At 32.4% G+C, this 25,501-nt stretch overlaps 17 protein-coding genes across 17 annotated transcripts; 11 read left to right on the top strand and 6 right to left on the bottom strand.

Annotated features, from left to right (window-relative positions):
• Nucleotides 1–209: 209 nt before the first annotated feature.
• DFA_06535 (NLP/P60 domain-containing protein) lies at nucleotides 210–944 on the bottom strand (the record flags this gene model as incomplete). Its single annotated transcript, XM_004362179.1, has 3 exons — nucleotides 210–323; nucleotides 417–659; nucleotides 798–944. The coding sequence occupies 3 exons, from the start codon at nucleotides 942–944 to the stop codon at nucleotides 210–212; spliced, it is 504 nt and encodes a 167-aa protein (XP_004362236.1).
• A 996-nt stretch (nucleotides 945–1,940) lies between these two features.
• On the top strand, nucleotides 1,941–2,776 carry rpl10 (S60 ribosomal protein L10; the record flags this gene model as incomplete). Its single annotated transcript, XM_004362178.1, has 2 exons — nucleotides 1,941–1,963; nucleotides 2,146–2,776. 2 exons carry the CDS (start codon nucleotides 1,941–1,943, stop codon nucleotides 2,774–2,776), a joined length of 654 nt encoding a protein of 217 aa, XP_004362235.1.
• Nucleotides 2,777–3,203: 427 nt separating this feature from the next.
• Nucleotides 3,204–4,751, top strand: sugt1 (TPR repeat-containing protein; the record flags this gene model as incomplete). The annotated part of the gene is given in 5 exon segments (XM_004362177.1): nucleotides 3,204–3,273; nucleotides 3,293–3,521; nucleotides 3,637–3,976; nucleotides 4,069–4,601; nucleotides 4,727–4,751. The coding sequence occupies 5 exon segments, from the start codon at nucleotides 3,204–3,206 to the stop codon at nucleotides 4,749–4,751; spliced, it is 1,197 nt and encodes a 398-aa protein (XP_004362234.1).
• Nucleotides 4,752–4,867: 116 nt separating this feature from the next.
• Nucleotides 4,868–6,173, top strand: DFA_06532 (uncharacterized protein; the record flags this gene model as incomplete). Its single annotated transcript, XM_004362176.1, has 3 exons — nucleotides 4,868–5,159; nucleotides 5,282–5,649; nucleotides 5,706–6,173. The coding sequence occupies 3 exons, from the start codon at nucleotides 4,868–4,870 to the stop codon at nucleotides 6,171–6,173; spliced, it is 1,128 nt and encodes a 375-aa protein (XP_004362233.1).
• Nucleotides 6,174–6,434: 261 nt separating this feature from the next.
• On the bottom strand, nucleotides 6,435–8,415 carry DFA_06531 (uncharacterized protein; the record flags this gene model as incomplete). Its single annotated transcript, XM_004362175.1, has 2 exons — nucleotides 6,435–7,925; nucleotides 7,993–8,415. 2 exons carry the CDS (start codon nucleotides 8,413–8,415, stop codon nucleotides 6,435–6,437), a joined length of 1,914 nt encoding a protein of 637 aa, XP_004362232.1.
• A 98-nt stretch (nucleotides 8,416–8,513) lies between these two features.
• DFA_06530 (uncharacterized protein) lies at nucleotides 8,514–10,145 on the bottom strand (the record flags this gene model as incomplete). Its single annotated transcript, XM_004362174.1, has 1 exon — nucleotides 8,514–10,145. One exon carries the CDS (start codon nucleotides 10,143–10,145, stop codon nucleotides 8,514–8,516), a length of 1,632 nt encoding a protein of 543 aa, XP_004362231.1.
• Nucleotides 10,146–10,215: 70 nt separating this feature from the next.
• On the top strand, nucleotides 10,216–11,273 carry DFA_06529 (uncharacterized protein; the record flags this gene model as incomplete). The annotated part of the gene is made up of 2 exons (XM_004362173.1): nucleotides 10,216–10,225; nucleotides 10,294–11,273. 2 exons carry the CDS (start codon nucleotides 10,216–10,218, stop codon nucleotides 11,271–11,273), a joined length of 990 nt encoding a protein of 329 aa, XP_004362230.1.
• A 54-nt stretch (nucleotides 11,274–11,327) lies between these two features.
• DFA_06528 (uncharacterized protein) lies at nucleotides 11,328–13,333 on the bottom strand (the record flags this gene model as incomplete). The annotated part of the gene is made up of 5 exons (XM_004362172.1): nucleotides 11,328–11,542; nucleotides 11,660–11,857; nucleotides 11,960–12,080; nucleotides 12,164–12,427; nucleotides 12,512–13,333. 5 exons carry the CDS (start codon nucleotides 13,331–13,333, stop codon nucleotides 11,328–11,330), a joined length of 1,620 nt encoding a protein of 539 aa, XP_004362229.1.
• Nucleotides 13,334–13,637: 304 nt separating this feature from the next.
• On the top strand, nucleotides 13,638–14,182 carry DFA_06527 (uncharacterized protein; the record flags this gene model as incomplete). The annotated part of the gene is made up of 3 exons (XM_004362171.1): nucleotides 13,638–13,650; nucleotides 13,709–13,884; nucleotides 13,958–14,182. 3 exons carry the CDS (start codon nucleotides 13,638–13,640, stop codon nucleotides 14,180–14,182), a joined length of 414 nt encoding a protein of 137 aa, XP_004362228.1.
• Nucleotides 14,183–14,638: 456 nt separating this feature from the next.
• DFA_06526 (uncharacterized protein) lies at nucleotides 14,639–14,956 on the top strand (the record flags this gene model as incomplete). The annotated part of the gene is made up of 1 exon (XM_004362170.1): nucleotides 14,639–14,956. The coding sequence occupies one exon, from the start codon at nucleotides 14,639–14,641 to the stop codon at nucleotides 14,954–14,956; it is 318 nt and encodes a 105-aa protein (XP_004362227.1).
• Nucleotides 14,957–15,269: 313 nt separating this feature from the next.
• DFA_06525 (uncharacterized protein) lies at nucleotides 15,270–15,605 on the top strand (the record flags this gene model as incomplete). Its single annotated transcript, XM_004362169.1, has 1 exon — nucleotides 15,270–15,605. One exon carries the CDS (start codon nucleotides 15,270–15,272, stop codon nucleotides 15,603–15,605), a length of 336 nt encoding a protein of 111 aa, XP_004362226.1.
• Nucleotides 15,606–15,723: 118 nt separating this feature from the next.
• Nucleotides 15,724–16,395, top strand: DFA_06524 (uncharacterized protein; the record flags this gene model as incomplete). Its single annotated transcript, XM_004362168.1, has 1 exon — nucleotides 15,724–16,395. One exon carries the CDS (start codon nucleotides 15,724–15,726, stop codon nucleotides 16,393–16,395), a length of 672 nt encoding a protein of 223 aa, XP_004362225.1.
• Nucleotides 16,396–16,536: 141 nt separating this feature from the next.
• On the top strand, nucleotides 16,537–18,387 carry DFA_06523 (uncharacterized protein; the record flags this gene model as incomplete). Its single annotated transcript, XM_004362167.1, has 3 exons — nucleotides 16,537–16,550; nucleotides 16,575–17,506; nucleotides 17,528–18,387. 3 exons carry the CDS (start codon nucleotides 16,537–16,539, stop codon nucleotides 18,385–18,387), a joined length of 1,806 nt encoding a protein of 601 aa, XP_004362224.1.
• Nucleotides 18,388–18,494: 107 nt separating this feature from the next.
• Nucleotides 18,495–18,689, top strand: DFA_06522 (uncharacterized protein; the record flags this gene model as incomplete). Its single annotated transcript, XM_004362166.1, has 1 exon — nucleotides 18,495–18,689. One exon carries the CDS (start codon nucleotides 18,495–18,497, stop codon nucleotides 18,687–18,689), a length of 195 nt encoding a protein of 64 aa, XP_004362223.1.
• Nucleotides 18,690–18,765: 76 nt separating this feature from the next.
• Nucleotides 18,766–20,321, bottom strand: DFA_06521 (uncharacterized protein; the record flags this gene model as incomplete). The annotated part of the gene is made up of 3 exons (XM_004362165.1): nucleotides 18,766–18,823; nucleotides 19,268–19,696; nucleotides 20,296–20,321. 3 exons carry the CDS (start codon nucleotides 20,319–20,321, stop codon nucleotides 18,766–18,768), a joined length of 513 nt encoding a protein of 170 aa, XP_004362222.1.
• A 233-nt stretch (nucleotides 20,322–20,554) lies between these two features.
• On the bottom strand, nucleotides 20,555–21,412 carry DFA_06520 (uncharacterized protein; the record flags this gene model as incomplete). Its single annotated transcript, XM_004362164.1, has 3 exons — nucleotides 20,555–20,640; nucleotides 20,735–20,771; nucleotides 21,308–21,412. The coding sequence occupies 3 exons, from the start codon at nucleotides 21,410–21,412 to the stop codon at nucleotides 20,555–20,557; spliced, it is 228 nt and encodes a 75-aa protein (XP_004362221.1).
• Nucleotides 21,413–22,393: 981 nt separating this feature from the next.
• On the top strand, nucleotides 22,394–25,374 carry DFA_06519 (uncharacterized protein; the record flags this gene model as incomplete). Its single annotated transcript, XM_004362163.1, has 3 exons — nucleotides 22,394–22,409; nucleotides 23,769–24,563; nucleotides 24,635–25,374. The coding sequence occupies 3 exons, from the start codon at nucleotides 22,394–22,396 to the stop codon at nucleotides 25,372–25,374; spliced, it is 1,551 nt and encodes a 516-aa protein (XP_004362220.1).
• Between the last annotated feature and the right edge of the window lie 127 nt (nucleotides 25,375–25,501).

The following is a 25,501-nucleotide window of genomic DNA, read 5'->3' as shown; positions in this document are numbered from 1 at the left end:
CTACTACTACTACTACTACTACTATTATTACTATTTACATATATTTATATTGAGAAGCAATGATCATGTGACAGATCATACTTTAATGATGTCAAGTTGAAAAAAAAATTAAATTAAATTTTATTATGTAGTTGTCCTGTCGATCGATCGATTGTTTGATTTTAGGTTTGAACCCCCTAACCAACCAACCTTTCTGGAAATCTTTATGTTTAACATAAAGTTCTGCAAGCATAGTATGACTCAGAGTATGGAGTAATGATATGACAATCTTGACCTGGTTCTGGACATTCGGCAGCCTTGCCACCACCCAAGTACATGACGACCTATAGTATAGGTTATTATTTTAAATAAAACAATATAATATAATAGTTAGTAAATAAATCAATTTGTTGAACGTTCAAATTTGAATATCATACATGATCTGGACATGGTTGAGAGAAACAGTAGAAGAACAAGGCACCAACCTTGCAGGAACCCAAGTTGGATGGTGAGCAAGAGCCACAGGATGAACCTTGGTTGATTTGTTCAAAGGTGGTTCTTTGGATACCAGTGTAACCAGCTTCTCTGTAAGAGGTGTATACAAGACCTGAACAGTCCATACCTCCACTACCACCACATCCACAACTAGTACCTCCCCAAACGTATGGGCATCCACATGACTAGGGAAGAAGTAAAAAAATAATAATAATAATAAACAAGTGAAAAGAAAACAAATATTGATTGAGAGAATGGTTAGTATATTTATTATTTATGTTTGTTTGTTTGATTTTTTGTTTAAATAATGTTTGTTGACTTACAGCATAGTGACCAGCCTTTGAAGCAGCAGAAGCACATTGAGAAGCTGGAATGGTAATATTGGCAGCACGATAAAGAGCTTCGAGATCGACTGTAGCATTAGCAACAGCTACAATCAATAATAAAACGGCAAAGATGTATCTAAACATTTTGTTTGTATTTGTATATATGTATATAAGTTATTACAATTGAATGAAAAAGAAGGCTGTCTGTGCAAGTGAATTTAAAGGGATCGTTTGCCTGCCTGCCTCCGGATACCGTCGACACCGATTTTATAAATTATTTTAAAAAACACTAAACCCGACTCTTTTTCAAAGACCTAGATTTTTTCTCAAAGTTACCCTGGTCGCTGCAACCCACACAAAGATATTTACAATAGGTACGTCTCTGAAATCCCTACCCATCCATTATTAATAGTTTATAGTTACTACAACTTTTCAAATTTCATCCCTAATCAAAAAAATATCGTCTCTCTAAATTGAACACAGATCTCTCTCTTTTCTTTATCTTTTCTCTATATCTATCGTCTTATCTTATCTTTTTAAAAAACTAGAATAATATAATATAATATTGATCAACTGACAATTAATAGTTCATAGTTTTGACTCGTCCATTCTCTTCTTCTCTGTCCTCATCATCATCAGCTGACACCAAACCAACTAAGTTCATGAGTACTGTCAATCATCAATTGGCTCGTCCATTCTCTTCTTCTCTGTCCTTTCTTTTTTTTTTTTAAAATGTTCAACTTTATGAATACAATAATAGTGTGTTGTGTTGAGGAGAATAGAATAGAGCAAGAAGAAGATGTGATGCAGTTAGTTGATCAAATTAAATTATTAATTATTGATTAAATTCATCCGTCGTAGTAATGAAGTGTTCTTTGAAAGAATGGCATTCTCTCTCGCGAATGTTGGTCGTACGATGAGAAAAATATAAAAGGCGTGAAGAGTGAGCTTTCTATCACGTGCATTTTTTTTCATTTGTATTTTTGAAAAAACACAATTTTTTTCTATTTTTTCTATTTCGTGCAAAATCTCTCACAGTCACAGTGTGCGTGCTCTCACCTCCTCCTACACTCCTCCATCACAATCCACACCCCTTTGAAAATAGTTGTTTACTGATTAACCATTATAAAGATTGTTAAAATGGGTCGTCGTCCAGCCAGATGGTATATATCAATATTATAGCATAGAATCTATCTACACAAGCAGCACCAACAGCACAACTACACACAATACAGCTGTTGTAGAAAGATAGAAAGATAGAAACAGACGAACGAAAGTTTACTAACACACCACTCCCTCATACTATATTATATTATTATACTACCTTCACTTACATATTATACAGTTACAGATACTGTAAGAACAAGCCATACATCAAGTCTAGATACTGTCGTGGTGTCCCAGACGCCAAGATTAAGATCTATGATCTCGGTCGTAAGAAGGCTTCAACTGAGGAATTCCCATTCTGTGCTCATTTGATTTCACTCGAAAAGGAGCAACTTTCCTCTGAAGCTTTGGAAGCTGGTCGTATCTCTTGCAACAAGTACATCACCAAGGTCGGAGGTAAGGATTCCTTCCACATGCGTGTCCGTGTTCACCCATGGCACGTACTCCGTATCAACAAGATGTTGTCGTGTGCCGGTGCTGATCGTCTCCAAACAGGTATGAGAGGAGCTTACGGTAAGCCATTGGGTCTCTGCGCTCGTGTTGAAATCGGTCAAATCATCTTCTCTATCAGATGCAAGGATGGTATGTCCAACCACATCATTGAAGCCCTCCGTCGTTCATCTTACAAGTTCCCAGGTCGTCAAAAAATCGTCATCTCCAAGAAGTGGGGTTTCACCAAGTACAACCGTGAAGAGTTCAAGGAACTCAAGGCCACCAACCGTGTCGTCAACGATGGTGCCAATGTTAAGATTATCTCTAACCATGGTCCACTCAACAACTACAAGAAGCAACTTGTCAAGACCCTCTAAATAAACTTAACTGTTCCTTAAAAAGTGTTAAACTCTGATAAATTTAAAAAGTGTCTTATATTTCCAGAATCTCTCATGTATATCATATCCAACACTTTCCACATACTCTCTTTCTTTCTTTCTCTCAATCTCATCCAGTTCATTCCAATTCCTACATTCAGATCCAATCATAATCAAATTATCGGGTGTCGTCTGGTTGCTCCAACCCTTTCCATATCACTCTCCGTCGCAATCTCTCTCTCTCTCTCTCTCTCTCTCTCTCGGGTAGGTGTTCATTACCACCTCTCGGACAACACCTCCATGTCGCTCACTAGTCTCTCTAGAAGAACTCCGATCTTAGGTATCCAGATGTTTCCAATCTTTCAGAAAATAAATCTAAAAATTAAATAAACTATAAAAAAAAGATCATTGAAAAAAAAAAAAAGAGATGCACTTCGCTTCTTCTAAATTGCCACTTTCACTTTTAATTTCATTAGTTATAAATATAGAGATACATAGTATTACATATATATTTAGGAGTTATGGAAGATATAAATAAAGGAAATTCATTCTTTGTAGATGAAGAATATGACAAGGCATTAGAATGTTATGATAGAGCATGCAAGACTGACCCACAATCCTACGAAGCTCATTTCAAGAGATCTCAATGTCACCACAACCTCAACTCTTTCAATGACGCTATTGCCGATGTAAATACATGTATAAAAATAGACCCAAACAATCCAAAAGCCTATCTCAAGAAGGGGTAAGGGAACTTTAACAACAACAACAACAACAACAACAACAACAACCAACTAAAACTACTATCATTTCAATCTTTTTACTTACTCTCTCTCTTTATTTTTTCTTTATTTATTTAGACAATATTTGTTTGAACTTGAAGAATATGAATCTGCTTTAGCTTCATTTGAAAAGGGACAATCATTAGATGCAGAGAATAGTCAATTCAAGACTTGGGTTAGAAAGACTAAAGCTGAATTGGGTCAATCTGCTACTCCAACACCAGCAGCCGTACCAACCCCAGCACCAGTTGCTGTTGCTCCAGTTGCAGCTAAACCAGAACAACCAAAGCTCCCACTTCCATCTGTTGGTACAAAGGTTAGACATGAATGGTTTGATACCGCTACAAACGTTACTGTTACCATCTTTGCTAAATTTGTAACTGCATCAAACTCTAAAATAGAAATTAAAGATAAATCTGTAAGAATCAAAAAGTACTTAAAATATATATAGATACTAATCTTTCTTTTCTTTCTATTTTCTATTATATTATATATTTAATTTTTTCTTAGTTATCAGTATCATTCTTGATGGCAACTGGAAGTGAATATTTATTTGAATGTGATTTGTTTGATCCAATCATTGTAGCTGAAAGCACAGTCAAATATTCATCGATGAAGGTTGAAATCTTGTTAAAGAAATCTCGTGCCATCAAATGGGATGATCTCGAGTATACTGGTGCAACTACAGTAAGCGAAATTGATCAATCAACTGCAACCAACACCACCGCTTCTACTACCACTGGACAAGCACCATCTGTAGTGTCACCCTATGCAAGCAAAAAGAATTGGGATGATATCGATGCAGAGGACAAGGAAGGTGATCCACTCAACCGTGTCTTCCAAGACATCTTTTCACGTGGCTCTGAAGAACAAAGACGTGCCATGATGAAGTCATTTGTCGAATCTGGTGGCACCGTCCTCTCTACCAATTGGGAAGACGTTGGCCAGAAAAAGGTCAAAGGTGCTCCACCAAAAGGTATGGAAATGAGAGGTTGGGGTAATGGTGAAATTGTTAAAGATCTTAAAAAGGAAGATGAAGATTGGTAAATCAAAACAAAATAGAAAAACCAAAAAGAATATTATATTATATTCTAAAAATAATACACACAAATAATATATTATTATATCTTTTAATTATATACAATTATTATTTATTTTTTAATTTTAGTTCATTTCAGACACCATTTTATTAATTTTTTTTTTATCATCGAATATATATTTTTCTCCTTATCAAGTTTAGTTATTTGTTCTTTACTATCCCATCTTTTTTAAATAACTTATATTACAATAGTTTCCCCCATCCCTTACGATGACTACAGTCGTCAACAATTGGACCCACACTCAAACTTTAGAATGGGTAAAATCTGGTATAGACAAAGGAGGTTATGATCAAGATTGCCTTTATCTTAAAGATGGTTTTAAAGGAGAGAATCTTACATTCAATTCCAAATCAATTGAAATCTTTAAACGTAATTTCAAGAATGAATCTCCAGAACAAAAAGCTGATGATCAAAAAATGAAAGAAAGAGAACAACTCATTGAATCGCTTTTTGCAGAGCTCGAACGTCTTTTTTCTCAAACAACGGCCACCGCTCCTAAAAGTATAGTTATTTCATTACATTCCTCCAACCATGCCAATTTAGTTTACTTGACCACACATTTTCCTGTTTCTTTCGTTGTTCCATCGTAACGTATTAAACCTCTCTTCATTAATTCTTATTAGCAAACATAGAAGAATTGGTTCTCCTTATCTCAAAGTTCAAAGTAGAAGGTGAAATTACACATCCAAAACAACAAGTCGATGATGACCTCTCTGACCTCGACCAAGATTTTAAATCAAAATTGGTATTTGAAAAAGAAGGGATGTCATCTAGAGTTTTTTCCGCTTTGGTCGATGGAAAATCTTATTTCATCAAAATCTACAAAAAGCCACATTTCAAGTCAAACGAGGAAAAGCGTTTGCAAAGTTTAAAAGATTTCAATGGTGTCCCAAAAATTATTCGTTCATCAGGTGATTCAAGCAAGTGGATGGTGATGTCTCCTCTTGGAAGTGTCATTAATACTTCAATAGCATTTAAAAACTGGGGAAAAGTAAGTTTTTTCCTTGAAGAGGAGAAAATAAAATTAACAATATTCTTTATTTATAGATTATTCAAATTTTGTTGGATGTTCACAAAAACAATATCATTCACCGTGACATAGGCCCCTCTAATATCATTTTATCAAATGAATCAAAGGAGCCCATTTTAATTGATTGGTCATCTTCTGTATTGTTTTCAGGAAACCCATCTCCTTATGAAGGTTGTTACTACACTGCCTCAAATAATGTTCTCATCTCAATGGTCAAATCAAATGGCACTCACACCTCTACTCCAAACGATGATTTAGAATCTTGTATAAAAACCATGATCATTTTGACAGTTAGAAATGTCAAACGTAAAGTATTGAGTGTTGGAGTAGATTCCCCAAGACGTTTGATTGATGTATGGAATAAAATAGAAAAAAAAAGAATCAGTCCATACCATGTTCAACTTTTGGCTCTCTCTCGAAATGGAAGTCACAAAGAACTTATCCAACTCCTCCACTCTTTACAAACCGAGTCGGAGCAACAATAATTTTATTGCTTATTATAATAATAATAATAATAATAATAATAATAATAATAATAATAATAATAATAATAATAATAATCAAATCAACTCTATCACGGATAGATTATCTAATCTAGTACCCACGAACAATATGATTTGATATGCTTTTTAAATCAATTTATTCTTTTTTTTATAAATCAAATAAAAACACGCTCTGTCATTACTCCTTATTTTTTATATATATATACAGTTATTATTATTTATTCTTTTTCTTTTTTTTTTTTTTTAGATGGGAGGAGATAAATTATCCAACATGATTCTAATTACACTAAAAGAATCTACAACCATGGTATTATCAATTGTTATTCCAAGTTCACTACCATGAAAACTACTTGCATTATCATCATCGGTTTGAATTGTAATTGGTGACATCATTCTAACTTGTTGTTGATTATTATCTCTTGGAACAAGATGATCAGTATCTATAATTGAAATGGGAGGTGGTGGAAGATGAGTTGCTTGTGATAATATATTATTACTAATTGATTTTATAACTCCTGATGGAAGATCTAATGGTATTGATGTTGATGTCTTTTCTCTTGGTGATGTTGATGGTGGTGATATATTATCCATGGATTTATCAACTATATAATCCATAGTTGTATTTAAAGAATGTCTTGTTAAATGTTGTTTAGGTAATAATAATTGACCTGTTGAAACTGTAGACATTGATTTAATTTGTTCATACAGTGGATGGTTATTTGAATGTTGTTGATGACGATATTGTTGTTTATCATCAAGAGGAAAAGGATTTGATAAAAAGATTCGGTGGTTTAGTACAAGTGTTGCAACTGATATTACATGTGTTGGAGTGACAAAAGATTGACCTGAAAGTAGTGAACATGCTTTAGAGGCAAGTGTAAGTGTTGGAGTGGCTCTTGGAGATGGGCCATATGTGACGAGTGGATGGTTTCTTAGATTAACAATAATAGTACGTATATATTGTTCCATATCATTGGTAATGTATATACAGTCTGATTGTAGTTGACGTCTAAGTCTGTGTATACGACGAGCTGTCAATATTTGTTGTTGTGGTTGTGGAGACAAGAGTGGGTCATGTAAAGGTTTGGTCAACATTGGTACATTTAAAGGTTCGTATAATCGATAATTTAAAAAGAAATTATCCAATATAAGTGGTGAAATTGGTTCTATATGATGATGATGATGATTTCTATCTTTGGTTGACATGTTAATCATAGACATTGATCTACTTTGTCTTTGATAAATAACTTGTTGTTGTTGTTGTTGATGATGATCTGCACTTTGGGTTGAATCTTGATTAAATTCATTACTAAATGATGATACAGTTGCAATGACACTAAAATATTCTGGAGTGTCCAATGTACGACCCTTGTAGGCAACCTTTCTATAAGACATCATTTGAAACAATGTATATCTTGTAGGTAATGGTGCAAGATCCAAATCATCTACCAATAATATATCTACCATTCTCTTGTTAGTCGTAGTGGTAGTAGTAGTAGAAGATGAAGATGGAAGTTGCATTGATTCATTATTTAATCGGTTGATTGGACTATTATTTGAACTTGTATTATTACTACTACTAGCAGTAGCATCCAATGATGAAGATGATGTATTTGCACCACCAGATGTTACATTAATGTTTACATCAAACAATTTCTGAACCAAATCTTCTGGTGTTGTAGTTCTTGTACATGTAATATATGAACATGTTAATCCACACATTAATGGTATTATCTAATAGTAAAGAGTTAAATTAATATATAGTCTTTTCTTTTTCTTTTTCTTTATTCACTTTGCTTACATTTGAAAGTAATTCACAATTTGATTGTTGTTGTTGTTGTTTACTATTACTATTATTAATTAAAGAAGTATCAATCAACATGTTTGTATTTGATAATATTGATATAAATATTGAATGTATTAAATCATTTGGTAATGTTATATTATTATTATTGTTATTACTATTATTATTACTATTACTATTATTACTACTATAATGATTAAATAGATAAGATTTAAAATCATTTAAACGTTTATCAAATTCATCTCTTTCCAATGATATGATTTCATTGTCTATATTTGTACGAGGTAGAGATAATACATCTACATTTGGTTCATCTTGATTCTGATCCTTTGTATTTCTACTCTTGAATCCCAATATACCTGTAAACTTGTAAAAGTTCTTCTTTATTACACTCTTTACTTTATTTCTACTATTATTCATCATGATTAGGAAGAGACTAACACAATGAAAAAATAAATTAAAAATCTCCCTCTTTAATATTTTTCTATTTAACCAATTATTTTTTTTGATTTATTTATTTATTGATCATTATATTTAAATTTGTTTAAAAATATAGCTTGAATAGAGTTTACTTTAGCTTGAATATTATTATTATTATTATTATTATTATTATTATTTGATGTATCATTTAAACCTGGTGGAATAATACATTCAACAAATACACCAAATGGTTTACATGTGATGGGTATTTGATTGATGGTGACTTGTACTAGATTAGTTTGGAAACCCCAATGATCACCAAAGATGACCATTGAACCACCATGTGTAGAGTTTGCTGTCATTAAATTGTATTCGATATAACCAATGGCAGAGGCATGGGAAAACTGATTAAAGTTGTATTCAACAAGTTTGGTTTGTTTGTTTGCAAAGTTTGTGGTAACTGGGGTATTCTGGTTTGGACCGACTTGAGGGGATATTCTAAATATAATATTTCTTTCATCACGAGATTCAACAGTACATTGTTGGTCACCTACAAATACTTGAATCATTGATTCTTGTAGACTAGAAAATCCAATACCTTTTACACCATACCGATCGTCCCAAGACCCCTTTTCAAGTATTTGTTGTTGTGGAGAGTCGAGTGAATAGAGTGATAGACCAATGATGGTTTCATCCAATGTATATCGTTCAAGTGTCAAGTGGGTATGAGTAGATGTTGTAGGGATACCATTGACCGTTACAATAATATCATGGTGACCTGATACCATTGATGTAAGAGTCTGACATGTCAACGATGTATCAACAATCGTCTCAATGTTGCAACGAGTATCACTGTCAATGGTTACTTGAACATTATTAGGGGTTGATCCAAAATTGGCTCCTTGAATGGTCAATGTACTTGTACTACTAGATTCAATATTATTGTCATAGGATTGAATCACAACTGAAATTGATGGGAATGAATAATGAATAAAGAATTGTTTCTTCTTTATAGTTTCATAGTTGTTGGCAAAATCATCATCCAAATCCAAAGTAATAGGGATATTTCTACCACTACCTTGTGGTAGGTAGTAGATAAAGGTGACTGGATCGATTTGTTGTTGAAATGTGGCAGTAAAGGTATTACTATCTCCAATGAGTACATTGATAGTTTCAGGTGAAAAGTAAAGAGCTGTAATAGTAATTTGTCCTCCAGAGGTTGGTATTTCAGATTTTACATCTATTAGAATTGGTCCAGCTTCTTTACAAACTTGTTTGTTTGCAATAGATATTAGAGTATCCAATTGTTGACCAGTTGACAATAAAAGGTAATCACAAATTAGATTATTATAACCAATAATGACTAGTTGCTGTTGATGTTGTTGTCCTTGATCAATTGGATGATTATATTTGTATAATGATAGGTCACCAAAAGTAGTCATAGTTGTAATTGGATGAGACATTATGGTTGCAAGTAGTTGAGTTATATAAACCAATGTCATTGGTTTACAAATTTTATAGACAGTCATCGATGACAGACATAAATCTAATCTACTTGTTTCTTGATCATAATTTGTAGAGAGATGATTTAAAAATTTAAAAACATCTTGATTTCCATCATTAGATGACTCTAATAATTTGGTTACCAATTGATTAGATGTTGTTGAAAATTGACACCATCTTGAAAAAGCAACTTCAAGTTGATCAACATTACTTGGTGAAAGATTCATCAATAGAGATTGATCCAATGTATATGAATTTGTCAATAATGAATTAATATCCCCATTCGCCTAGTTTACGATGGATCACTGTCGACCAACACCAACACTGGTTTTTCTTATCGTCAACCTCACATTGACACTGTATCGCCATCCGAAGGGAAGAGTGACCAATCCACGACCATTACCATAAGTGGGTCGGATCTTGGTCTCCAAGGACCGGGCTATACATCACAAATCACTGTTGGAGGTGTGGACTGTCCTGTGCAATCGGTTGACAGTCAAGGTAAATCGATTGTATGTACGGTTGCACCTAGCAGCACTGACGGTCAAAAATTGGTCTATGTTACATTCAAGGGTCAAGCATCAAACTCTGGTGAATTTAATCATAAATCTGATAGTTCAGAAGATGAATCTTCATCACAAGATTCTCAATCCCAAGAGAATGACTCGACAACCACTACAACTACATCTACAACAGGTCCTTCGACAACAGGCGGTGGTGGATCTTCAACAACAACTGGTGTGATTACAGTTGGTGCAGATGCCACTTCTATTATTACAGCTATTATCACTGCTGTAGTTACAGTTGGTGCTACCTCTGTTGTCACTGCCGGTGTAACTGCTGGTGTTACTGCTGGTGTCAATTCAACAACCACCGGAATAGATTATACAACATCTTCTACAACTATTGGATCTTCAACTACAACAACTGGATGGGATTCAACAACTCTTGGTACTACCTCTAGTTCATCCAGTACTGGATACTCAACTTCAACTACAACAGGAGAAACATCTGGAGTTTCTACCACTACCACCTCAACAACAACAGGACAAGAAAATCATTATGGAACTGTAAAGGGATTAGCATTTCATGATGCCATCATTAATGGATTGTATGATAATGGTGAATTCCCTTTTGCAGGTGTAACTGTATTACTTTACAACCAACAAAGAAATATTACACTTGCAACCAACATGGCTGGACGATTTGAACTTGAATTGGTACCACTCGGTCATTATAACATTACAGTCTCCTCACCTCTTTTACTTTATCACATCGAACCAATTTCTGTCATTCTCGATCAAAATGGACAAATAATCAATACCGATATCCCAATTTCATCAAATTGTCAATAATAATAATAATTATAGAAAAAAATAAATAAATAAATATTAATATTATTTTATTAATTATTTTTTAATTTGATTTTTTATAGTATAAAGGAATTGAGCAATATTGATATGATGATGAGAAAATGCAGTTTTGATTGAACTCTCTGAACAATGTACCTTGTCTGTTCTACTATTATTATTATTGAATAAATATTTTACAATTTCGATACTACCTGCGACAATGGCAGCTTCTACCACTGATTCATTACATTCTAATTCTAGTGTTGTTGATTCTAAAAGATATTGTATCATTTCCAAATCTCTATTTTGTACTACCATCATCAATGTATCGTCTGGGTACCTGTACCCTAGTGACGCTAGATACTTTATAATATTTGTTCCACATTTACGATGAATAGCATTTCTAATAATATTGGTCATCGGACATCCTTTGTAATTATTAAAAAATAATTGTACCATTTCTAGATTAGCAGAGTCTAAACAACTTTGTACATTATCCAAAGTTGGAAAAGAAGCCAATCCATTTTCTTTTAAAAATTTAATAATATCTATAAATCCATTCTTTAATGCTTTTGTTATATCTAAAGCTAATTAATTGAAAGGAAAATAGCAATATATATATATATATTATTAATAAGAATATTTCTCTCTCTCGTCTTCTTTTAATTTAATTAAACTTTTTACTTTACATTTTGTAATTGGTGATCTTTTAATTTCGTAAAGATAGGACAAAACATGAAAATGACCATTATCTACAGCATTTTGTAATGCTTGTAATGTATATCTTTCCTTTCTATTCTCTATTAAATACTATTATTAAAATAAATAGAATTAATTAAAGGTTGCACAAAAGAAATAATAATAATATTAAATAAATATCTCATTTAATTTACTTTGATGATATCTAATTTACCAGTCGAGGCAGCTTGATCAATTGCCCTAAAACTACATCCTTCAGTTCTATTTCCATGTAACCATTGTACCATCTCTAGCGATGCAGCTCCATCCATAGCCTTTATTGTACACTTATCTCCACCATAATGATTTAAATGTAAATATTTTACGACATCCAAGTGATTATTTATAGCTGATTGATCAAATACATTAAACATTGATTTTTGTGATACAAATGTCTTTGGACATCTTTCAAAAAGATACTAAAATAAATAAATAAATAAATAAATAGAGTTTTAATATACATATTTGGGATTTAAATATGATATTATTTAATTAAAGTTTACCTTTAAAACTTGAATATGACCATTAATGGCGGCCAGAATAAAAGCTTTAATGGTACATCCTTCAGTTCGATTACGAAGAAGAAATCGTAGGATGGGAAGATTTCCTATTTCCGCGGCATAGTCCATAGCATCTGTTGAGAAGGTAACGTGTTTCTTGTTGGCATATAACCAATCAATCATTTCAAAGTGACCTCTTTTGCATGATTGATCGAGTGATGTTAAATGTTGGTTTCTTGGTTGTGCAAAGTATTGGTCGGCCTTTGGGTATTGTTGGTATAGCCATCGAACGAGTTTAACATTACCCGATTTAAATGCGTGTTCAAAATACTCTGTTTCACATGACACGACCTTGTTATGGTTTGGAAAGATTTTAGTGAGATAGACGACCATGTCATAGTTGCCGTTGGCGAGTACACGTTCAAACGTTTGTTTGTGCAATGGAGTTGGACCCCACACCAAGAGATGTTTAAGTGTATCACTTGATGCATTGGGATGACGTATATACATATTGACAAGTTCACATCTACACTTGTACTCTATTTCACCATGGCCACTAATCTCATGATTGAATAGTAGATAATGTTTAATAAAGTCCCATGGCATTCCATAGGTTTCAAACCACACTCTTGATGACTGTTGAATCAATTCTTTTCCTTTGATTGTCTTTTTTCCCAAACTATTATCTAATCTTGATAGTTCTCTTATACAATTAAATATCTTGTTTCTTAGATATAGTACTTTAAATATATTATGAAATGTTGTTCGATAACCTCCTATCGTTGTTGTTGTTGATGTTATTGTTGTTGATCTTTTTGTCGTCATTGTCTACCTAAAGTTGCAATCTATTGATTGTATAGTGTATAGTTGTTTGTTTGTACATTGTTGTGTCTATTGTATTGTGTAAAGATAAAGATCATCACAGAGAGATACTTAAAAAAAATATCTTTAGATCATACATAACCTTGAAAAAGGGTTAGAGGAAACAGATGACTATTTTAGGGATATGGTAGTTCATGATTTCAAAAAAATATTTGAAACGGTGCTGACGATTGTAAAAGATATTTGTATAGTTTGTTGGTTCCCAATATCATCAACTATGATCGATCAAATAGAATATCAATAGAACATGTTGTCAACAAGTACTTAGGATCGCGCAAATCATTCAAATTTGAATAATAGAAATTTGATTATAAATAGATCATGAACCATGGCTTAATAAATCAATCATTTATCATTTCAGACCAATTAACAATCTTCAAACAAATATGTTTAAACTTTCAATTCTATTATTATTTATTTCATTATTATTGATTTTTGTAAATGCAAACTATGATGGTGAAATTGATTCATCTTCTTATTATGTTACCATCAAGGTTAGTATTAAAATTTATTTGGAATGAATGAAACATTAGTGAAACTAACCTCTTTTGATTTTCTATCAATTAGAATTATGGAAATGTAAATTGTACCGATTCCTATACAACATCTAAAACAGAATCAGGAGTTTGTTTTCAAAGACAATATGTTTATACTTGTAATATTGCCAATGGAACTATTGATGAGATTATGTATTTTAATTTCCCAATACAAAAATGTGGTGGTACATGGAACAGTTACACCTATCAATTAGGCCAATGTGCTGGTGGTTCCATCTATGAATGTGATAAATAATAAATAAATTAAATTAAATATTTTCATCCCATCTTCCATCTTCCACCTTTTTTTGAGTAAGATTCTATTCGATTGTCGTAGATGACAGGATTGTAATGAATCTATCTAAAAAAACTCGGTGTTGGTCGGTCTGTCGGTCGGTCGGTTTCCCCAGTGAGTCTCTGGGTCGTTCATTCCATTTCGAAATCTAAAAAAAAAGAAATAAAAAAAAAAACGAGCTGTCATTCGATCGAATCATCTGCCATTGGTATTTACGTTCTACTTTTTGGTTCTGTATTATTCTACATTCTGTATATTTTCATATTTGTTTGTTATATATCATAGAATAGAATTGATTCTATATCTTTTGAATGTAGTGTGTATAAATAGAGAGCGAGTCATAGTTTAATAGAGATCACAACTTATTCAACTACTACTACCTATACATAGAATAACAACAACAACAACAAGAAAAAGATGAACTATTCTTTCAAATCAATTGTACTTGCATTATTGGTTGCCATGATGGCAGTTGCCTGTCTTGGAGATCTTATTGCCATGGAATACTACTATGGTACTGCCCAATGTCAAGGTGGTCGTCCAGACTCCTACAAATTCCCAACCGGTCAATGCCTTGGTGGTCAATACATCTACACCTGCGACATGGATGCCAAGACTCTCACCATCTTCTCCTACAACCTTACCAAGCACGCCTGCAGTGGTCAACATACCACCGAAGTACTTCAATTCGGTGAATGTGAAAGTGGTTGGGAGTTTGGTTGTGTTGAAGCTTAAAACATTAATTTAAATAAATAAATAAATAAATATATAATCTAATATAACCATTCCTTTTGATGAAATGAACTTTAGTTTAAAGAGTCAAAGGGGATGAATATCAACACCTTCAAATCATTTTTAAATTTTTTAATTAGATTTTTTTTTTTAATTAGTGATTGTAAAATAAAAAGATAATATCTCTCTATTTTTTCTTTAATTTGGGTGTTTATAAATGATCGCGATCATTCCTTGGTTCTTTTTATTTATACTTATAAACTCTTTATAAATACAACACACATCATTGTTCTATATATTTTATATATATATAAAAATGTATACAATCAAATCATTCGTTTCAACATTAATACTATTATTGGTTATGATTGTTGTAGTTTTCTGTAATGGTGGAGCACAACAACCAACTTTTTTAGCGATTGAAACCGATTACAAAGATATACATTGTCAAACCAAAGGTATACCAAATACAATGCCAACAGGTACATGTATTAGTGATTCAATGTACAAATGTGATATGGATGCCCAAACACTTGCCATTTTCTATTTCAATGGTACTGCCAGTGGATGTGCCGGTGATTTCCATGTCGATGTTTACAACTTTGGTCAATGTTATGGTGGTTCCATTTATTCTTGTAAACAAAAGAAATAAATCAAATAAATAATTTAAATATAAGACATACCATTTTTAAAAAGAATTGTGATTGTGATTTGGATCATCGATTTTGTTGGTTTGGTGGTTTGAAGGATCAACAAATGAATATGTTAAAATGTCAATTCATTTGTTTGGATTCTTCAAACCACCAAACAATCCTAGAGGATTGATATTTAATAATTTAAAGTATCTTCAAATCCCATCTTGTCAACAACCATTCATGCCTTGGAATCATTTCAAAGTATCTCTACCTAAACTAGAGGTACTATTAATGGAAGGTGATTTTAAAAATCCTTGTCCTGTATTGATAGATTATTTAATAGCAAGAGGAGGAGAGGTTCAATATATTGCACCAATCCATTTAACTCTTGATACGTTTCCACTCATTCAATACCTTCCCTATTATTTAGATCTAACGATCAACATGCTCAGTTGTACATTCCCACCAATCAAATACCATCCATCATTGTTGGGAATGAATTTTTGTTCTATTGCATCAATAGACGAACTTTTAAAGTTGGATCCATTTCAAAACATTCCATTTGTAACACTGAAAAGTTTGAAATTGGAAATACGCAACCTAGACGCCATCACACCATACCTAGACAGATTCAAACAATTAGATACACTTGTCATCCTCCATAGATTGTTTTCAGATACCGTAGATGAATCATTATATCAAGGTATTTCACAAATCCAATCACTCACCCATCTAGACTTGGTAGTTGGCAATGGACATTGGAATGAAAACAACTATACACCAATGATCAAACAACTTGTCAATTAAAGATATTTAAAACTGGTATATCAAACTTGAATGACAATCAATGGATAACAAATCATTTTAATATTGAAATGGAAAATTATGAAACAACTTTAACTAGAAAATAGAAAATAGAAAATATAGTAAAAAAAAAAAAAAAAAGTCATGTGTCTCTCAAAGTATTAATTATTTTTTAATTAAAGAAAGATGAATAGTTATAATAATAATAATCATCATTATGATCAACAACAATTACCATATACTATTACAAAGTTTGTTATTGACTTGATATTATATTGTGATAGAGATCAACACCAATCATTGATCGACAATGCATTGAATCTTTTAAGAGTATCAAAGAGATGGTTAAAGATTACAAGTAGTGTATTTGTACAATACTATACTACAAGATTACAATTTACTCTTGCTCAAAGACATGTTGACTATATCAAAAGATTTCAACAAAATATACAGTCACCATTTTGTTTATTATATCATCAAGCATTACCAAAGGTTGAATTGGTATTTGGTTATGATTATGAACAGATTTCAATCAACCCAAAGTCAATTAAAGCTATTACTAGAAATATAAACGACCTTGCAGCGCCTCAACAACAATTGAGACTAGATGTGGATCCAAGAACTCATCACCATCAATGGTCAATCCTCAAACAACAAATTCTAAAACACCTTCAAACAACAACAACCATAATACCAATGCAACCACAACCTCCACAAAAAATTGTATACTCTGAACAAAGACAAAGAGAATTGGATTACTTTAAAGAAAATACATCAACAATTGATACTTCACCAAATACTATTGACAAACAATCAGCAATCTATAATCAACTAGTACAATTATTTAAAAATAGAGAGGTGTTTGGAGAAATAACAATATTGGATATCTACACATATGATGATATCGACACTGATGTATTGATACCAATTGTAGAACAAGGTAATCAACTGACAACTCTATTTATTGATGGTTTACACAATCAACAAGTTTGTAAAGTTATACTACCAATAGCAATGAATCTATCTACTTTGGCTTATAGATATGGTTTTGATAATAACTACAACATAAATAATAATAATAATAATAATAATAATGACAAGGAGGAGGATGAATGTAATTTTTTAAAATTAATAGACAACAATTATAATACATTAGAGAGATTATACTTGGTAACACCAGATTATACAACAGATACCAACATATTAAATAATATATTTAAATCTAGTGGTGGTGGTGGTGGATTGATATTTAATAATTTAAAGTTTCTTCAAATGCAATTCAGTCACCAACTATTCATGGATTGGAATCATTTCAAAGTATCACTACCAAATTTAGAGGTGATAAAGATGGAAGGACGTTTTCGTAACCCTTGTCAGGAATTAATTGATTATCTAGTATCAAGAGGTGGAAAGGTTCAATATATGGCACCAATCAACTATGATATATGCACCTCTCCACTCATTCAACACCTTCCCTATTATTTAGAACTAATGATAAACACCAATCAATTGGCAACTTTGTACAGCACCCCACCCCAACCAACCATATACCATCCATCACTTATCAAGTTAGATATTAATGGATCTTTTTTCGATTCGTATCCATTTCAAAACATTCCATTTGAAACATTGAAAAGTTTGAAATTGTCATTATCCCCTATAAGAAGAGGTACAACAGGCACAACTACCATACCATACTTGGATAGATTCGAGAAACTAGAATCTCTTTTCATTCATATGCCTCTACACACTTTAGAAGCATCAGAGATTGAATTACTTTGTCAAAATATTTCACAAATACAATCACTCACCTCTCTAGACTTGTTTGTTGGTGATGGACAATGGAATGAAAACAACTATACACCAATGATCAAACAACTTGTCAATTTAAAGATATTTAAAACTGGTAGATCAAACTTGAGTGACAATCAATGGATATCATCTCATTTTAATATTGAAATGGAAAATTATGAAACAACTTTAACAAGAAAATAAAATAAAAAATAAAATAAAATAGAAATATTAAAAAAAAACAAAGAGCACTCTTACTCTACTCAAGTACTTGTTGTACTTTAATCTAATTTTTTTTTTGTAAACACACGATGAACAACAATTTAAATGTATTACCATCAACTATTGCAAAGATCGTCATTGACTTTGTATTATATTGTGATTGGGTGTCAGATGATAATACTACTACTAATTGTAGATCATCATTGATCGACAATGCATTGAATCTTTCAATGGCTCAACTTTTAGATAGTTGTAACAGAATTAGTTCTGGATCTCCTCTTTAGATGAAAAATTTTTCATTAATTTTAATATACATTTAAACAAAAGTATGTTATTTATTTATTGTGTATTATGATTTATTTATTCTCTAATACCAAATTTATAATATTTATATTTCTTTCGAATGACAGGTGTGTTGCTATTGGGATGAATAGAGATATCGCGAAATATATTGTATGGATTGTTGTGTACGTTGATTTCGATGAGCAGTTGAATGCATATGATGATAAAGGAGATGTAGAGCATGTGTATGGGACAGTCTGACCGCAGTAGGATCAGACAATGGTGTGCCGGTCGTATAAAGTTTGAAATGAGGTACATGTCATCGTCGGTACATGACAGCGCTCGATAGTGAAAGCAGAGAAAGATAAACATCATATTGCAGTACCAAAAGTGGTATAGACTGCGTTGATGTGTCTTTACTGGAAAGGATAATGACATGCCAAATATGAGCGGTGCAACACATATTAGTCTTGGCTTGCCATTGGCACTTTGCAACGATGGTGATTTACACATGATATCGGTAATAGAAGTTGCAAACACTCGGTACTGTGAAAGACACCTATACCCAAACCACAAATACATAAATGCTTTAGGGTAGCCAAGTGCAATCTCGATGGCATCAACTCGTCGTATCGATGGGTCTGTATTGGGATAGATCTTTACCTTGGACCACCAATCACGCAACGATCCAAATGTCAACATTAATTCATTCATTGTTGAAGAGCAGCCACCACCACTATTAGATGATTCCAATTTAGCAGAATAATAGGTTGCTGTAGAATTTGAGTATGTAGATAGAGTGGAAGCAGAATAGGAGGATGATGATGATGATGATGATAGAGGATAGAGATTTGGAAGATCAATCGAGGTTGGAGAATATTTTGGCGGTGAGTATACCATCATATACATAATATTAGGAGCCCATTCTAATATTTTTAAATAATATGCCAATACAATAGTTGCAAGAATAGTATTAATTATTTGTCTAACCAATATGTTCATCTTTAAACTATAGATAGAAAAAAAAAAAAATAATAATTAAAAAAAAAGAAAAAAAGAAATATGTATGTATATAAATATATAGATAAATATATAGTTATATGTCTAAAAAGGGGAGCAAATTGACATTAATATTGATGATACCATTGGGAGATCAAAAAGTATTGTTATTGGGATCAGGATCTCTGGCATCCCCCATCATTTCACTCACACTTTTTAAATATTAATAATATATTATACTATTCATTTAGATCGCTAAATGAGAACAATTCCTATATTTAGATTTATTTTATTTAGATTAAAATATAGTTCTGTTGTTTTTGTTGTTGGTTTAGCGAGTTGGACTGGTGGGTTGTGATGTGAATCACCATGTGCACAGTCATGTCACATCGATGATAGAGAGAGACTGCGACCGGTTCAAAGAGGAGGTAGGATAAAGGAGAGAAGTGGAAAATGGTGGAGTGGAACAAAGAAGAGAAAAAAAGGGGTCGGTAGTTGGTAGAATCGCATAGCAGTTGATTGGCAGCATATGGCATAATTAAAGAAAAGATATTTAATTGGATTGATTTTTTAGTTGTTGTTTGATTGATTGTCAATTAGATCACAAACACGATATGTTTACCACACTCACCCATGTTTTAACGTACGCACGCACGCACGCACTCTCTCACACAGACACACATCTTACGATCAAATTAATTAAAAAAAAAAATAATCTTTTTCCCGTCTTCTCTTATTCCTCCTAGCTGGTAAAATAGAGAATGTATGAATGAATGAATGAATCATGAGTAGCGACGATAAATAGGATGGTACAACCCATATAGATAGATGGACAGATAGATTTAACTTTTTTGGCGAATTCATTAAATCAATATCTTCCGGCAAGTAGAGATAAAGGAAGGAAGGAAGGATAGAGACGAATAAGGGGATGACGACAAAGTGGATCGGATGCGCCTATACACCAAACATACACACTCTCCCACACATATATATAATATATAAATATATATATTGCGCAAGCGATTGATTGGTTACACCACATATATACCAAAAGTATATCCATTTTTGAAAAAAGGATTCAACAACTATTAAATTAATTAATTAATTAAATATTCCGTCGCAGATTGATCGATTATCCACCCCCCCTTTGTTTTTGTTTATACTATCGATCATTCATTTTTAATCATGATTATCTAGATTTAATTTCATACCACTCAAACCCACACAATTAATACATCCCATTCGTTCCTTCCTTTGCTTCAATTTATGATAGATTAAATTTCTTTTTATTCTTTGCTTGATGATTAAATAAATAGAGTAGGTGGTTGAAAAGGATCATGGTATGGAGATACCAGGCGTGATAAAGGAAACCATCGGTGATAAAGAATCGGCAGTATGGAATAAAGCATCGGCTAGTAAGAAAGAGAGGTTGGTCACACGGTCCACCGCTTAAGATAAACGTGTAAATGTGCAGATAATATATCACCAGACATATTACAAACCGGCAATGTATTTGGTATTTTTTAAAAGATATTACCAATGGGATTATTAGTGGAATGTGAGTAACATCCTTGTCTACCCTCAATGGGTTTAGGAATGATTTTCCATGTTGACTATTTACTACGACCTGTCCTCCTTTATCTTGACCTCCTCCACCACCACCACTGCTATCTTTTTTGATAGCAGCAAAAGATGGTAAAGATTGCTGTTTTCTAAGATTATCCATCTTTTTTTTTGGGTCAATGGCCACTCCATCATTCTGTTCAACAACAAAAAGAGGAGGGCCATTCATATTAATATTACTAGCTTCAATTTGTTGTTTGGGATCTACATTCCAACCAAAATCGAGTCTATATGATCCAAGGATTTTATACATTAAAAATACATAAATGACTAGAAATATATGAGAGATAAAGAGGGGAGACATCCAGACCAAGTATCGTAGGTATGGAACGTCGCTTCCATTTTCCGAAGAGTCTTTGTATTTGGTGTGATTGTTTCGATTGAGAAAAGTGTGTTCTGGAAAGGCGCGGGCTGCACTGTCAGAGTCGGTGGGTTTGTTGGAAGAGTATACTGGAACGCCATAATAAGTGTCGATGATCAAATGGTGAGGTGGATACATGAAAAGAAATTGAAAGGCATTGATGAACCATGATAGAATGATAAAGAGATGGACGGCAAGAATCGTCACCATGACACTATTTAATAATCGAGTGTACACAATCTCTTTGATCATCGCTTGGAGCCCTTCCAGTCCTCCCCAAAATCTTTCCACTCTTGATTTGAATAATGTTGAAGTTGTCGTTTTCAAAATTTAATATTTTCCCAAAAATTATATAAAACTTTATATATATTTTGGGAAACTTATATAAACATATAATAAATAAATAAATAAAGATAATAATAAATGATAATATTATAATTTATATAGATAGATATTTAGATAGATATAGATAGATTTAAATTTCGTAGTTTGTAGTGAACAATTATTAATAATTAAAATTGGATACTGTTGTGTTCTGCTATTGTTGTTGGTTGTTGGAATTGAAATCAACAATCTTTATTTATTTTCTAAACAAAATTGTAGTAGCAGGGTTATAAATTTTTTTAAAAACGGGAAATTGAAAGAATAGTCGATGATTGTTGGTTTGGGTTAAAAGCAGAGTTGCATGGATCGATGCAACTCTGTTGTTGAATATTAATTATAATGGGTCAAGAAAGCAGTAAGAGGGGGGTAAGTGAGGAATATTGTAAAGAGGAGGAAAAATATAAAAAAAGGTGCGCAACTAAAGAGAGAACAAAAACAATTATATTATTATTATTAATTGATGGATAAACCCTTTTTCCAAACTTTCTAAAATATCACATGTAAATCACTAATTTTGTGATGATGACACATAAATAGAGTAGAGTAGAGTAGAGGGGTGATTCAAATTAAATAAAAATGATGATGACACTAATGTTGGAATGAATCGATATTGGTTATACTAGAGAGAGAACGAAAGAGCGTGAGAGAGAGAGAGAAAGAGAGAGTGGTACAGTGTTCTTACATTTACAATTAAACATAAATTATATTATTCCAAAACCCTCCTCACTCTTTGCATTAATTTCCTTTTTGTTTATATTTGTTGCAATTGATGATCAGTGGTTAAAAGGGGTGGGTAGAGAGAGAGAGAGAGAGAGATAGAGTTTATATTTTTATGATCTATCATTCAATCATGATTTTCCATCCATCCAAATAAATCAATCAATCAATCAATCAGTTCAATCATTTTTAATTTAATATTTTTGTTGTACCCATCTTGGTTGACAACAAAAATATCAAATGATATCATCTAGATGAATCTTTGATGGAAAAGATAAAAAAGAGGGAGAGTATTTGTAGGAAACTACGTTTGCGTACATTTGAGCAGCAGTCTGTCACGTCATCTACCCAAAACAGAGTTGGTTGATGGACAACATTGATCGAAAATATTCAAAAGAGATATATAAATATAAAAGAAGTTAATAATAGTAAAGAAATACTACTTACTGTACACGTACACGTACACATACACATACACATACACACATAAATAGTCATAGATAGATATATAACGATGTGATGATGATGATGATGATGAGATGAAGTTCACAGTCAAAATATTTTGATTTAAATTAAATAAAAATGGGGAGGTTTTGTCTTTTAATTTTAATTTACACCCACCTTCATCTGGATGCACATAAACCTATTTTGGGTTGGTTGTTAGTGTTGGTAGGGGTAGCTTTGCTTTGCAAAGGTTGCTTTTATTATTACAATATTTCTATGCGATGATGCACTTTTATTGCGACTGCTGCTGAATACACACTCTCTCTCAGTGAATTTGTATATCTTGTTTATATCTTGTAAATATATATATATATATATAATTTAACGAAGCATCAGACAGACACATTTTAACCGGAAATATAATATATATTAATATATATATATATATACCATACAACTAAGTTGGTATAAGTACACGAGGTAAGATGATTCATAAGACAACACTGCACTCCACCTCCAACACTAAACCCCCCAATCTAATATTTATATATAGATAGTCTTTTTATGGAAGTAGAGTTTAATAATGCCAGGGATTATGAATTGGCAAGACAACGAGAACGACAACAAGAACAAGAAAAAAATGTTAGAAAGAGACGTCACAGAAACCAACTACACCATATCTTTGTCGTGCTAAAGATCAAACTAAAACGATTCTTTACATGTAAATGTTTTAGATCACAAGATGCATCGTCGTCATCTTCGTCTGGTGGTGATGGTACAATCGAATCGACTCCATCACCAAGTGATGCATCCAAAAGAAGAAGAAGAAATAGAAAAAGATCATCTTCTTCATCATCAAAGAAATCACATGACACTAATACCAACGACACTGTCCTTGACCATGTTGGAGATATCCCATCATCTAATCAATTGTTGCAGCAGCAATTACACAATAATGGATCTACATCTGATACATCGACTGTATTGACAGATCAAAATAGTTTACCAGATACATTGGAGAATCTGAACGGATCAAAAAGAGGATGTGATGTGGCCGTCCCAGGTGGTGACCACTATCACTTTGGAAGTGGTGGTGCACGCACCCATACCCATCCTACCGTCATCACCATCCCATCGGTCCAAAAGAATGACATTGATTATCAAACACAACGAGCCGATACCCAACCATATCTCGACCAACTCTCCAAGATGCAATCTCTCTATCAAACAGAGTTACAATCATCTGACAATGGAAAAGTATCAAAACAAACTTCTTATCAATTGGCTCGTACTCTTTCACATTCTGAACAAGTATTATGTAAAAGAAAATCAATTGATTTATATAAAGGTAAAAAAGAAAAGAAAAAAGAAAACAAAAAAAAATTATAATAATATTAATATTAATATTTTAATTTTTAGATTTATTAAAAGAAGAAAAAGATAATAGAGATATAATAATGGAATTGGCAAGTACCTATTATAAAATAGAGGATTATCAAAATGCATTAAAATATGCATACAAAATATTGGATACTCATCCTTTGGATAATCAAGCCATCACATTGAAATATATGTCACAAAATGCAATCAAAGAACAACTTCGAAAAAAACAACAGTATCAACAAAAACAACATCTTTCATTATCCATTCCATCAAATGATCAAAATACTACATTGACTGCGGCGACGGTTGGACCAACCAATGTCAATGGTGGTAGTAGTAGAAAAAATAGAAAGAAACAAAAAGCAAAAGAGAAAAGAGAAAGAGAAAGAGAAAAAGATGGAAAGGTAGGTAGTGGTAGTTCACGTCTTCCATCTGGTGATAAACCTCCACTTCCAACTATATCTTCTACAAATACTTTTTCAGACACTGTTGCTGGTAATCCAAATATAGTTTCTCCAACAACACTTACACAAACAACAACCGATGATGAAGATGATGAAGTCGATGAGGATGATGACGACCTTACTAGAACAGATGATCCTCCTCTACATGCCAATAACAATCAAATTGGTCAATACACAACCAACAATACGAAAACAGTTAATCGAGCCAGTAGCATTTTAAATGCACCAAATCGAACAGATACAAATGATTCAACAACTTCTTCATTTAGTAGTGATGATGATGTTGATGATAATAATAACAATACTAAATAATTATAATTATAATTGATTTTCATTTTTTTTTTTGAACCTCTCTCCAATAAAGTATCGTATCTTTTATTGTTATAATAATAATATTATATAAATAATTATGTAGTTGTTTATTTATAATACTTTACTT

The sequence above is a fragment of the Cavenderia fasciculata genome (assembly GCF_000203815.1).
Source record: "Cavenderia fasciculata unplaced genomic scaffold Scf_Dfasci-G-p-12c09.r1-3, whole genome shotgun sequence".
NCBI classification, from domain to species: domain Eukaryota; phylum Evosea; class Eumycetozoa; order Acytosteliales; family Cavenderiaceae; genus Cavenderia; species Cavenderia fasciculata.
This window is presented reverse-complemented; position numbering and strand designations above follow the sequence as displayed.